Raw genomic sequence first — 13,071 nt, forward strand, 5'->3', positions numbered from 1 at the left:
CAGCTGGTGCTCTACCACTTAAGCCACTTCTCTACCTCTGGCTTTTTGCTGGCTAATTGTGAGATAAGCATCTTACTCACTTTCTAGTTTGGAGTTAGCTTTGAACTGAGACCATCAGAGCTCAGCCTTCTGAGTAGCTAGGACTACAGGCATGAGCCACCAGCACCCAGCTAATGACAGGAGATTTTAATGTTAAATTTCAGTTTTACAACTTGAAAGTGTTTTATGGTTGCTACGGAGAAACTCCTGAATTGTGGAAATCCTTTGTATGTATACATACAGATGTTTTAATTTGGGAATATTTTAGAAGGAGTAACATGTTCTGTTGAACAATACAATATTGACATAGCCTCCTTTCAGCTTAGGAAATAGAATAACATACTTATGTTACATTTTTCTCAGAATGACTACATCTAAAATAGGCAAATTGTTAGCTTTCCTTGATAATGTCAAAATATTTATGTGGCTATAAAACGAGACTAAATTCTATATTGGTTACATACATTGTTCCTTGTTTCTGGTTTGTTCAAAATGTTTTATACATTCCTCATTTCCAGTGTTATACATTCCTTCCTATATATTCAAGAATCTATTTGTTGTCACTTCCCTTCAACTTTTTCCTTTTTGTGGTACTGGGGTTTGAACTCAGACAATCTACCTTTTAAGTCATGTCCCAAACCTTTCTGTTTTTGTTTTGACTTTATTAGCCTGAACCACATCCTCCTATTTATGCTTCCCATGGGATGACAGATAAACACAACACCCAACATTTTAGTAGTTGAGATAAGAACCTTATAAACTGTTTTCTCAGGCTGGCTTCAAACTTTGATCCTCCCAATCTCAGCCTCCCAAGTATCTAGCATTACAGGAATGAGCCACTGCACCAAGTTCCTTTGTCATTTTTCTAGTGAAGGCATGTTAGCAACAGGTAATGTCAGTTGTTTTTTTTCTGAGAATTGTCTTGGTTTCCCTTTTGTTTTAGAAGGATACTTTCACTGGGTACATGTAGAGTTCTTGATTGGCCATTATTTTCTTTCAGTATTTTAAGAGAGTTATTCAATTGTCTTCTGGTCTCTTTTGGATAGAAAGTAAGGCTTACGTTCTCCCTTATAAAATATGTTTGTTTTTTTCCCATGTTGCACTTGTGACATTTTTATGCAATTCTCTTCTTCAGCAATTATCTAGGGGATAGTTTTCTTTATTTATCCTGATTTTTTTCTGAGCTTCCTAAATATGTGTGTGTGTGTGTGTGTGTGTCTGATTAGTCTTATCAGATTAGGATAATATTTGTCCATTAATTCTTCAAATACTTTCCCTGCCATATCATACCTCTTCCTTCCTTGTGGGTTCAAACTCCAAACTCTAACTCCCTTGCACTGGGTAGTGACTGAAACCTTTGTTCAGTTCTTTAGTCTCACATGGGATTGCCTGTGGTTTTACCCCACACAGTCCTTACCTGTGAACCTCAGGGGTTAGCCATGAACAGAAGGGAATATGAGACATGACGATCCTCCCTTTGTGGCACCTTCATTTAGAGGTGATCCTGCCCAATTCCTAGGCACTCAGGCAGCCTCACACTGACTCCTTAGGCTGAGACTGTGATTTTTCTGCCTGAGTTCTGCCTGAGTCATGCTGTGCCCTGTATCCAGGGAGAATCCCAGGGGGAAAGCTGCTTAAATGTCCTGTGTTGGGCTGGTATGTAGCTCAGTGGCAAAGCGCTTGCCTAGCAAGTGCAACGTCCTGGGTTCGATCCCCAGTACCAAAAAAGAAAAGACCAAAAAAAAAAAAAAACAGTTAAATGTCCTGTGTTATCTGCAATTCATTCATCGATCAAAATCTCTCCTAGTCCTAAATCTCCTGAGCTACTTTGGTACTTCTTTGGTACTTCCCAACATTGTCTTTCTTTTGAAAGAGTCTCAAGTTGGTTGTGAACTCACTATAGAAGCCAGGCTGGCTTTGAGGTTACAATTCCCTGCCTCTACTTCCCAGGTGCTTAGAATGTAAGCATATGCCGCCTGACCCAATTGCTTTTTAAATTTTTATTCCAAGTTACAATTGCCATTGATCATTACAAGAACCTACTGTGCCCATTCCAAAAGCCATGGCCCTGGGGAGCAGAAGTACTTTTTAACTCAATCCATTCCCCCCAATCTTTTCTTTTATGGTTTATGGTACTTGTAAGCCCTGATTAAAAAATTCATTCCTATCTCAAAGTCATAAATATAGTTGGTATATTTCATTCTAAAAGTAGTTTTTCTAAGGTATTTTTTATATTTTGGCTTTTAATTCACTTAAATTTTATTTTTACACAGAGTTTAAGATAGGGATCTAGGGTTGGGAATGTAGCACAGGAGTAGAATGTTTGCCTAGCAAACATGAGGCCCTTGGTTCAACTTCTAGAACCACAAAGGAAAGATGAAAAGAAGGAAGGAAGGAAGATAAGGAGGGAGATGGGAAAGTTAGCAAGAAAATAAGGAAAGAAGGCAGGAGAAAAAGGAAAGAAGCATGGAGATAGGACAGGAGGAAAGGAAGGAGGGAAAGAAAAAAGGAAAGAAGGAGGTCCAACTTTATTATTCCAAGCAAACAAACACATTTCCCCAGTGCTATCTTCACATCTAAAGAGTCTATCCCTTCACCCTGGCTCATGAATCTTGGGCTTCTCTGTCATAAATCTGTTTGTTCCAGTGTGTGATTTGTCTCTGTCTTTGGCCATACTGCCATACCCTAATTGTTGCAGCTTTATAGTGAGTCTCACTATCTAGTAGAGCAAATCTCTCCACCTTTTTCTTCTCTAGAATTGCTTTGTTTACTCTTGATACTTTATTTTTTCAAATAAAAAAATGAAAAGTCCTGTTGCGGATAATTAACATCTTTAAAGTATAAAAATAGCCGGGCCCCAGTGGCTCACACCCGTAATCCTAGCTACTTAGGAGGAGAGATCTGAGGATCTCGGTTCAAAGCCAGCCCAGGCAGGAAAGTCCATGAGACTCTTATCTTCAATAAAAACCGCTAGTGCTCTGGCTCAAGAAAGCGCTCGCCTTGAGCTGAAGAGCACAGGGACAGCACCCAAGCCTAGAGTTCAAGCCCCATGACCAACAAAAATAAATAAATAAATAAATAATAAAAATAAATAAATAAATAAAAATAAAGCCTACTTATTCACAAACTTGATATACTTTTGTACATGTTCAGGTCTCTTTTAATGTCGTCCTATTAGTTTTTCCACATATATAGTTTTTTTATTCTAAAGTATTTATTTAATAAACTATAATGATGTTCTAGGGGTTTCTTTCTGGACTGATTAAAAATATTCAATATTATATTGGGTTGATTTTTCTCTATTTCAAATGTCTTTTCTCAAATCATATCTTTGTTTTTTTTCATCTAATTCATCCCAACTTATTCTGTCATGTTAAATAAATGTAAAGTCTATAAAATCTAAGATTTCTTTCCCAATAGCCATCTAAGAGATTTTACTTTAGCATTCTCATTGACAGGCAATTGTGGATGTCATGAGCTTATTAAGTAAGTTTCTTCCTTATATCCTCTATACTTACCAAGAAGCTCCATGGTCCCTACTTTCAGTGTCGGTGAAATTAGAGTCCAAAAACATGTCTTTATAGATTCGACCAAGGAGGCAATACATATCTGAAGCAACTTGATCCTTATTTTGCACCATGGGGATCATAATATCAAGAGCTTTTGCTCTATCTCCAGGGAGATTTCTCCTAAGGTAGAGAATATTGTTTTGAAATGGATCACAAAAGCAAGTAGAGTCCCATTATTTTTTAAAAACTCTAAATAATGTATTGATTCACATCAATTAAGTTTGGCAAGAAAACAACAACAATGAGATTTTGAGAGTCCTTTACAGACCTTTTTGTAATCCTTCCCTGTCCTATTGCCCATGTATGGGGTCTAAAAAGGATCTCCTGAATTGCTCTATGGCTCCTGGCAATGGAGTTGAACTAACTCCCTACAGTTGTTCTGACTTCATGCAGTTCATATGCAGGTTCAAATTGGTGGAATGAAAAATAGAACCACAGTCTGTGGCCTTGAAAGAGTCGGTTTTTCCAAAGAGAGACAAACTTTTAACCTAAGGTTTCAATAGCCTTTGTTTTAAAACTGTAAGAAAACTCACAGATAATTCCAGAAAATAAATCCAACCCAAGAAGTACATAATTTTGGTGTGTGGCCTACTGGTTACCTAAGGAAGTTCTTTATGTGGCTTATTTTAAAATAACATGTGCAGATAGTTGTCAATACCAGACAAAAATTCTCCAGAGTTTGCTTTTCTTGGACTGTGAAAATAAGCTAAGTAGAAGAAGTCAATCACAAAACACATATTATGTAATTCCATTTACAAAGGTCTAGAATGGGACAAGTTAACAGAGGCAAAATGTGGATTAGTGATTGCCATGTTAGAATGTTTGGATGATGGTGTGGGATGAGAGGGTAAATTCTAATGGGTAAGGGAGTTTTTTTTAGGATTGATAAAAATGTTCAATAATGTGTTAGGTTGATGGTTATACAATATATTAACAAGTTAGAAGCACTGAGTTTTATGTTTTAACTAAGAAATTGCAAAGTATATGGATTATATTTCAAGAGTTACTATTTAAAAAGTTGTCATATCCCTAACTACTATCTCAAATTTTCTTACATGAATTTCCTTTTTACCCTCTCTACTAAACATTTTGGGTTAAGAATATTGCTTCAAACATGCTTTTCACTTCATTAAATGCTGTTTTACAAAAAATACATAAAGCAAAACTGTAAGAGATTCTTATGGACTTTCACACTCCATTTTAAAATATAAACTAATCCATTCTGCTTCAAAAAAGGATGTCTTTGAGAACCAGTTAGAGCAAGTAAACTCTGAAGTTTTTATCCAAAAGGTAAGGTAAGTCTAAATGGAAGATAAAATAGACTCCAGTGTTCATTTGTTGATAGCATGTTCTACAGCTCAGTGGAAAACAAGGAAAGACACAGCTTCTAGCTGAGTGTCCTGGTGTCTTTTTCATCTAGAGCAAGGCAGCAAGAGCTAGCAGTGAGAAGCGCAGACCACCAGACCAAAAGGAAGAAAGACTGAGTCCTGGTTTAATAGGTTACTCACTGAAAGGTTATGCAACCTTTTCCATTTCCAGTGGTCTTGTCCAAAGAATAAAAATAATCTCAGTTTATATGATATGTGGCAAGTGCTCCACAAATGTAACACCTCCCCATTTTCATCACTCTCTGTCTGTCTGTCTATCTCTCTCTCGCTCTCTCTCTCTTTCTCTATCTCTCTATTGGCAACTCTCTTATCAGAAAAGAAATGAGCAATTCAGTAAGTTTCGGAGGACTGATGCTCTAGCTTTACTCACAGCTACAGCATGAAAGACCCTTCCTGGTAACTGCACATCAAAGTGGGGCTGAGGTCTGCCATGATGCAGACAAAGGCAAAGGCAGGACTGGGAGCATCAATACCATTCCTAGTAGGAGCAGATTCATGGATACATAATCTAAACCATGACCAACAGAGTTCTGATCATAACTAGGTGATTTCATAGAAGTCCTGATAAAACCATCCTGTGTGTTGGAATATGTTCACTTATATATTCTGTCCTTACTCTCCATTAGTTCATCTTATGTGAGTGTACATTTGGTGCTGAGTGTAAAGTCAGTCCTATGTATTTGTTGGTTGTACATCCTTGGATTCAAGCAATGCTGGACTAGAAACAATCAGAAAAAATTGTATGTAGAACATGCACAGAATTTTTTTCTTGTTGTTATTCCCTAAACAATGCAGTGTAGTGACTACATCATGATGCTGTTTACTCTTTCTCGTACTTAGTAATCTAAGTCATCAAGGGATGATTTAGAGTCTATAAAACTTTATGAAAGGGATTTGAACATTGTTTGATTTTGGTACCTTTAAGGGGACCTGAACCAGTCCCTTACAAATACTAATGGACAATAGTATTTGCCAAAAGAGAATGCCATGCTTGTATAACTTTAAAAGTCAATAAAATATAAATAGCAAATACAAACTTGGTCAGAGAAGAAAAAAGAACTGTTGTTGGAAAAATATAAAAAGAATCAGGAAGAAACCAGAACACGTGCTCTCCGTGTTTCACATAGCAGAGACTGCTATGTGAATATTACATTCTAATAAGAAGTCATTGCAACATGACAAGAACTCTGTAAACAATCTGTGCATAACACAATAATGCATTCGTGTGGGTGGAGGGAGGAGCCTGCTTCTTACCTGTTCAGAGCAAATGCATAATGAAACTTCACATGATGGTGGGAGGCCAAATCGAAGGTTGGTAGCTTTTCTAAAGTCTCTACCAACTTCACAATGGAATCATAGTCCTTTCAAGGAAAAGGAAAATGACAGAGTAAAGACATCAGGAGAAAGAGCTGACAATGAAATGTCTCGACCCCTAAACACATGAATCTGAGGAGAGCATGAAATGGGAAAGAGTCCATTAAATATTTTAGAGAATTTAGAAGAAATTGCTGTTGTGGGTTTTTTTCTGTTTCAATTATCTGGGTAAAAACCATTAAGCATGCAGTTGTTATGTTTGACAAAAGCCAAAGAAATAAACAAACAAAAAAACTACCCAGCAAGATGATACTCTATTATTTAAAAATGAATAGTTCATTCTCCACAGAGCCAGACTCCATCAGTTTCAGGGAAATAAAATATTTCAAGGACACAGAGCAGTTGCTTGCATTTCTGTTATAAGTAGGAAAGGGTTCACATTGGTAAGCTACTGTCTCCATGAGCTCTTAGGTTTCATCATGCTCCACATATATATGTCTCTTGTCTTTATGAAGGTTTATATAGCCCCAAGGGCCTATGACTGAAAATAAGAAACCCAAAGTCACTTAAATTTTATTACAAAACCTAACAGCAAATCCCAATCTGAGAAGAGAGAGCATTCTACTTACCAAAATAAATTCCCAAGACATGTCAATGAGAGTGATTATGTTGATATGTTTGATTTTATAATTAATTAACTGCATATTTCTTGTTTCTGGCACTATCAGTTTCAAACACAACATAACTTCAGGAAGTAAAAGATATTCCCTGAAAGCTCTCGGAATATTTGCCAGTTGCCAAAACAAAACTTTTATTTATTGACTGCCAGGTATGCCTGACTGAGGCTAGCAGACTAGAAAGGGTTAGCTCTGTGAGCAGATTTTCTTTTGGCTTCTTTCAAGGACAAGTCAAATATTTGTAATACAAGTATTTCACAATCATTGTTGGCTAACGGGTCATTTTCATTCATCAGAAAATCATGAGATGAAAAGTATAGAAGGGTCAATAAAAAGTTACGTGAGCCAGGTACCAGGGGCTTGGGCCATGATCCTAGCTACTCAGGAAGAGGCTGGGTTCTGAGGATGATGGCTCAAAACTAGTCTGGGCAGGAAAAAGTCCATGAGATTCTTCTTCTTTTATTTTTTTGGTTGGTTGTGGGGCTTGAACTCTGGGCCTGGGAGCTGTCCCTCAGCTCTTCAGCTCAAGGCTAGCGCTCTACCACTTGAGCCACAGCACCACTTCCGGCTTTTTCTATTTATGTGGTGCTGAGGAATCGAACCCAGGGCCTCATGCATGCAAGGCAAGCACTCTACCACTGAGCCACCTTCCCAGCCCCACCATGAGATTCTTATCTCCAATTAACCACTAAAAAGCCAGAAGTGGATCTGTGGCTCAAGAACATCAGCCTTGAGAGAAAAAGCTAAGGGACAACACCCAGGCCCTAAGTTCAAGCTCCAACATAATTGCACGCACGTGTGCGCACATACACATTATGTCAAGCAGCATAAATAATTTATTAGCCAGCTGATTACTCTCAAATGCTACATAACAAAGCTTTTACCTTCAGCATCTTCTCACCTGGATGTCTCTGTAGGAAAGTAACAGGTTGATGACAATATCTGCTGTTAAGACTTCGATGTTATCAACTCGCTGCCGGATCCTGGCCAATTCAGCTGCCAATTCTTTACCAGTGTACAGATTCCGAGCCTTCCTGATATCATTGAGTATAGATTCCCGGAAATATTGGCTGGGGAAAAAAAACACATTTCTAATAGTTAACATTGGAAAAGAGTTAAGTGAAAATTTTTATAGGGAAAAGAATGACATTTCTGCACAAATAGATTCTAAGGTATAGAAGGAATACCTCATGTGTTTGGCATGTGAAGCTTCTAGTGGCTCACAGCTGTAATCCTAGATACTAAGGAGGCTGAGATATGAGGATTCTAGCTCAGAGCCAACCAGGGCAAAAAAATTCCATAAAACTCTAATCTGCCAAAAGCTGAAGTAGGAGACCTTACTCAAGTGGTAGAGCACCATGCTAGAGTGAAAAAGGCAAACAACAGCACTAGGCCCTGAGTGGGTTCAAGCTCCATACTAGCACAAAAATAAAGATGAGAGTCCATGTATTTCTTTTAATTCTCGTTTCAGGAAAGGCTCAAACTCTATTAGAATTTATTATTTTGAGTGGAAACTATTCTAAATAAGTGAATTCTGCCTATGATCTTAACATGGTGTAATCTTTATTTTCCAACTCAGTATCACCATTCATTAGCAAAAATGGTTAAGCAAATACATAATTGAAATACATACACAAATTTTTTCAGAGTTTTGACTCTTTACACTAAAAGTCTCTGACATTTATTCTGATGTTTCTATATTTGTTTTGCATGTATCTTTTGCTCTGCCATTATTATAAAGTAGTTAACTGTCTTTTTTGGGCGATAGATTTCAAGTTCTATGAAGGAGATATAATGCAATAGGTAAATTATAATAGCATCTGTTCTATCCATTTAGAAGACACTGCACATTGTTTTTTTGGTTCTATTTTTTAATTGAGATTAGGTGATTATATACATTTCAGTTATTTCACAGTATTGTAGAATAGTGATACTTAGTTGAAGTCACAAACAAAAGTCACAAGGCAAACTGTCATTATCATGGTCTATAAAGTTTGTGAATTCTATGAGCTTTGACACTACAAATGATTTCTTCCATATCAGGTGATATTTACATTTCTTTCCTTTTGCTTAACGCAAGCTGTTCCCTTTTTCCCTCCTTGTTCTTAATCATCTAACAATCTGAGGATAAGCTGCAGGAATAAATGAAGTAAAACCATACCGCATTACTAGTATGCAAATGTCAGCCCTAAGAATTACCTGGAACTTGCTTGGGCCACCTTCAAAAGCTGAATGAAACGGTCCGTGAGAGGTAAGCAGATGGGCCCCAGCAGCAGGTCAAAGTTGGGGTGCATAAGCTCTGTCAGGCCTTTCATGAAGCTGCTGTCACAGCAGTAGACTTTGTTATGTGGAGTCACCATGTAAGGGACAAAGGTGTAGTTCCCGGTGCACATCTGGGGAAAGAGGAGACACCTGGCCAGGGGGTGCCACAATAACACAATCCCAGGTTTCACACACACAAAAACCCCCTCATTTCTTATTTATGACCCATGCAAATGGAAATTTCCCCATCTGTTTAATTGCTTACTTCCATATGATTACAGAGGATACCAAAAAAAAATGTATGCAACCATTTCTATCAACCATGAAATATTTATTCACCATCTTGTATGGCTTAAAGCACTATGATTCATGCTGTAGAGAAAATATGAGTATTTGAAAAGCACAACTTTCAGCATTCAGGGAATTTAAATTTTAGTCAGAAACACAATAGAAATATAGGAAAATACTGTGAGCTAACAGCTGAAGTGTTTTGCTATAACCAGCAGTGCTGGGATTGAAGCCAGGACACAGCTGCTCCCCTCAAGCTGCTTTCCAAGGTTATACCTACTCATCTCACCCTCACTAAAACTAGACTCAGAAGTTAGCTTTGATAATCATGTTTTCCCTCCTACACACTGTCCTACCTAGTCTGCCTTCACCATGTGTCTGAGATTTGGCTCTCTGCCTCCATCCTCTCTCTCAGCATTCAAGCCCCTGCACCAGAGCACCTGGCTGAGTTTGTGCAGGTGGTTTCCATTGGTCTTTCTGCTTCTATTTTTTATTTGGACTTGGGGCCTGAGCTTTTCTGCTCAAAGCTAGCTCTCTACCACTACAGGCACTGGCCCTACTTCTACTTTTACCCCCTCTCCATCCCCATCTCCTTTTTACTCTACATCAGACAGCTTCCCACAGTTGCACAAAGTCCTAACTAGTATGGTTAGAATGAAGATGAGACCCTGTACTGGAATCCTGGAAGGCCCGAACCCTGAAGATCCTGCCTCTCACTAGCTTTGCCTGGTCCCTCTTCCCTAATTCATTATGACCTGAACTCACTGAGCCTCTATCATTTCCCATGTCATGCTTAACTAAAGTGTATTCATGCCAAAAAACACTGCCAGGAAGAAGACAAAAGGAAAAGGACTGGACATCCCAAGTCAACAAATCTGACAAGCACTTGAGGCTCAGGGAAGAAAACTGAAGGCAAGCAAAGGTTCAAAACTATATATTCTGGGAAGCTGAGTATAGTGGCGTATACTTGTAATCCCAGCACTTCAGCGGCTGAGGTAGGAGGAACAAGAGTTCTAGGTCAGCCTGAGCCATGTTGCAATATTCTGTCTCAAAAGGAGCAACAACAAAATCTATACGTTCTGGGCAATGGAAAAATCAAAAAGAATCTAGAGCAGGGAAGAAAACATAACCACAGCTGCATATCTTGGCTGTAGAGACAGATAATAAGCTACACTAAAAGAAAGAAATATGGTTTAAAAAATTGGGTAGGAATCTGCATACTATGACTAAATGGACAGTGATAACAAAGGAGAAAGATATACAAGCTGAGTTCTCTTGGACTGGTAACCAATTGCCCATGTGCAGAACTAGTCAAAGATCAGTCCAAATGGGACTACCAAAAAAGAGTGCTAATGTGAGCTGAAAGCAAGAATTTAGAAAGCAGGATCATGCTCATTTATTGATGAACACATCACACTTTGAGAAACCTGCTGTCCATTTGGTAGTAACTCCAAATAAAATCCAACTTCCAGGTAAACATTAAAAAACTCACAAAAAAAAAACAAAAAACTTCAGCAGATTAAGGTTTGATTGGAGTGAGATAGGTAAGAGGAGAGATGGCTGGGATTAACAGATTGGGGTTTTTTTTAATGAAAATGTCTAGAAGATAGTTGTAAATATGAGATGACAATGTAAAGAAGCTTCAAGTCCAAATGCTGGCCTGGGAATGTGTGTTGCCTTAACGAAAATGGAAGGGATCTTTCTACACAGGCAGACAAAAGGAAAGGGGTAAGCACTTGAATGAGACATCCAACAAACCCTACAGTCACCACTGTAGGGACGCTCAAAGCTCCAGTCTTGGCTACCAGCCACACAGGCACAGAGGAAGCAAGAGAGTAACTCTCTTCTTAGCACTAGTCCAGTGAGGGTAAATTTTTACTCGGTCTTTGCATAGGCCAAGGTCTAGTCTAGCATGGTGCAGTCATACATTCAACTTTAACATGCATGAACAAAACTCACTGAAGAAGGTGCTGTTACCTTTTATTTACAGGTAGGGAGAAAGGGAGATTAGCTCACGCAGCTGATCCCCGAGGTGTTTGTGACTAGATCAAAGAATCGCCAATTAACTACAACAACAACGAAAAGCCAGAAGTGGCTCAAGTGGTAGAGGGGTAGCTTTGAGCAAAGAAGCTCAGGAACAGCACTTGGTTAGGCCCTTGAGTTCAAGCCCCAGAACCAGCACAAAAGCAAAAACAAAAAAACACCCCAAAACAAAAGACCCTTTCTCTATAAGGACATATGTGACCACCCGTGTGACTGACCCCTGCTTTCCAACCTTTTTTCACCTTCTACAGGAATCTTCCTTGAGCCACATGGAAACAGATAATACAGGAAACGGATAAGAAATGTCAAACTTAATTATTTATGATATTTATTTATATTACCCTTTGAGGCACTTACATGTCAGTAATAAAGTAGTAACAGCTAAAGTCTATAATTCGGAACTGTAAGAGGTTGACTACATTCAACTGTTCCTTTCCCAAGTTCTTCACGCAATGGCTGGAAGACTGATCAGGAAGGGGGGGGGGGGACAATCAAAGTCCTGCCTCTACAAGGTTACCAAAATCTTATAGCATGCCCACCCAATTGCGTCCTTTGACTCAAGCCACTGCCTAAACAGCAAAGAAGGAAAGGACATCAGACAGGGGTGTTCCCAAAGTTTCTAGAGCTTAAGCTATGCATGAATTATCGCAGAAGAATATTTTAGAAACCCATCATAACCCAAAATGACAAAAGTGGGGTTTTTTTTGTTTTGTTTTATTTTTTGTCGGTCGTGAGGCTTGAACTCAGGGCCTGGGGGTGCTGTCCCTGAGCTCTTCTGCTTTAGCCACAGTACCATTTCTCTTTTTCTGGTAGTTAATTGGAGATGAGTCTCATGAAATTTCCTGCCTGGGGTGGCTTTGAACCATATCCTCAGATCTCAGTCTCCTGAGTAGCTAGGATTATAGGTGTGCGCCACCAGGGCCTGGCCAAAAAAAAAAAAGACAGTTTATTCATTTGCTTATTTATTTATTTATTGTGGTATTTATTTATTTATTGTGGTACTGGGGCTTGAACTCTGGGTCTCATTCCCTCACTTTGGCTTATTGCTCAAGGCTGATGCTCTATCACTTGAGCCCCAGCTCCACTTCTGGCATTTTGCTGGTTATCTGGAGTTAAGAGTCTCTCAGATTTTTCTGCCTGGGCTGGCTTTGAATTTGCAATTTGCTTCTTCAGATCTCAGCCTCCTGAGTAGTTAGGATTATAAGTGTGAGCCACCAACAATCTGGCACAAAAGCAAAGTTTCAAATCTGCTCAGATGCAAAAGGAGAATGGATTTAAAAGCCAATAAACCCCTAAAAGTGCTGTCCAAACTTTCCAATACTCAAATGCTTAATAAAGTTCTGTATCTTCAGAAGCCTTAGAAACATGGGCACTTATGTATAAAGCATGAGCCACATACATCATTAGTGAAATACTGGACACAGCAATAATGAACTATCCATCATTACTGAAGTAGTAGGCATTGAGGATCATGGGTTTGGTAAAACTAAT

General features: G+C 38.7%; 1 protein-coding gene across 1 annotated transcript in view; it reads right to left on the reverse strand.

The window, feature by feature from the left end:
* The window catches only part of Map3k5 (mitogen-activated protein kinase kinase kinase 5), a 179,287-nt gene that overhangs the window by 93,015 nt on the left and 73,201 nt on the right, over positions 1-13,071 (reverse strand). The window contains exons 4-7 of the mRNA XM_013026787.1: positions 9,187-9,380; positions 7,889-8,057; positions 6,251-6,357; positions 3,558-3,728 (exon numbers count right to left, since the gene is read on the reverse strand). Coding sequence (XP_012882241.1) covers positions 3,558-3,728; positions 6,251-6,357; positions 7,889-8,057; positions 9,187-9,380 — 641 coding nt within the window. The remainder of the gene's footprint in view (positions 1-3,557; positions 3,729-6,250; positions 6,358-7,888; positions 8,058-9,186; positions 9,381-13,071) is intronic.

This window comes from Dipodomys ordii, unplaced genomic scaffold, assembly GCF_000151885.1.
Source record: "Dipodomys ordii isolate 6190 unplaced genomic scaffold, Dord_2.0 Scaffold97, whole genome shotgun sequence".
Lineage (NCBI taxonomy): Eukaryota > Metazoa > Chordata > Mammalia > Rodentia > Heteromyidae > Dipodomys > Dipodomys ordii.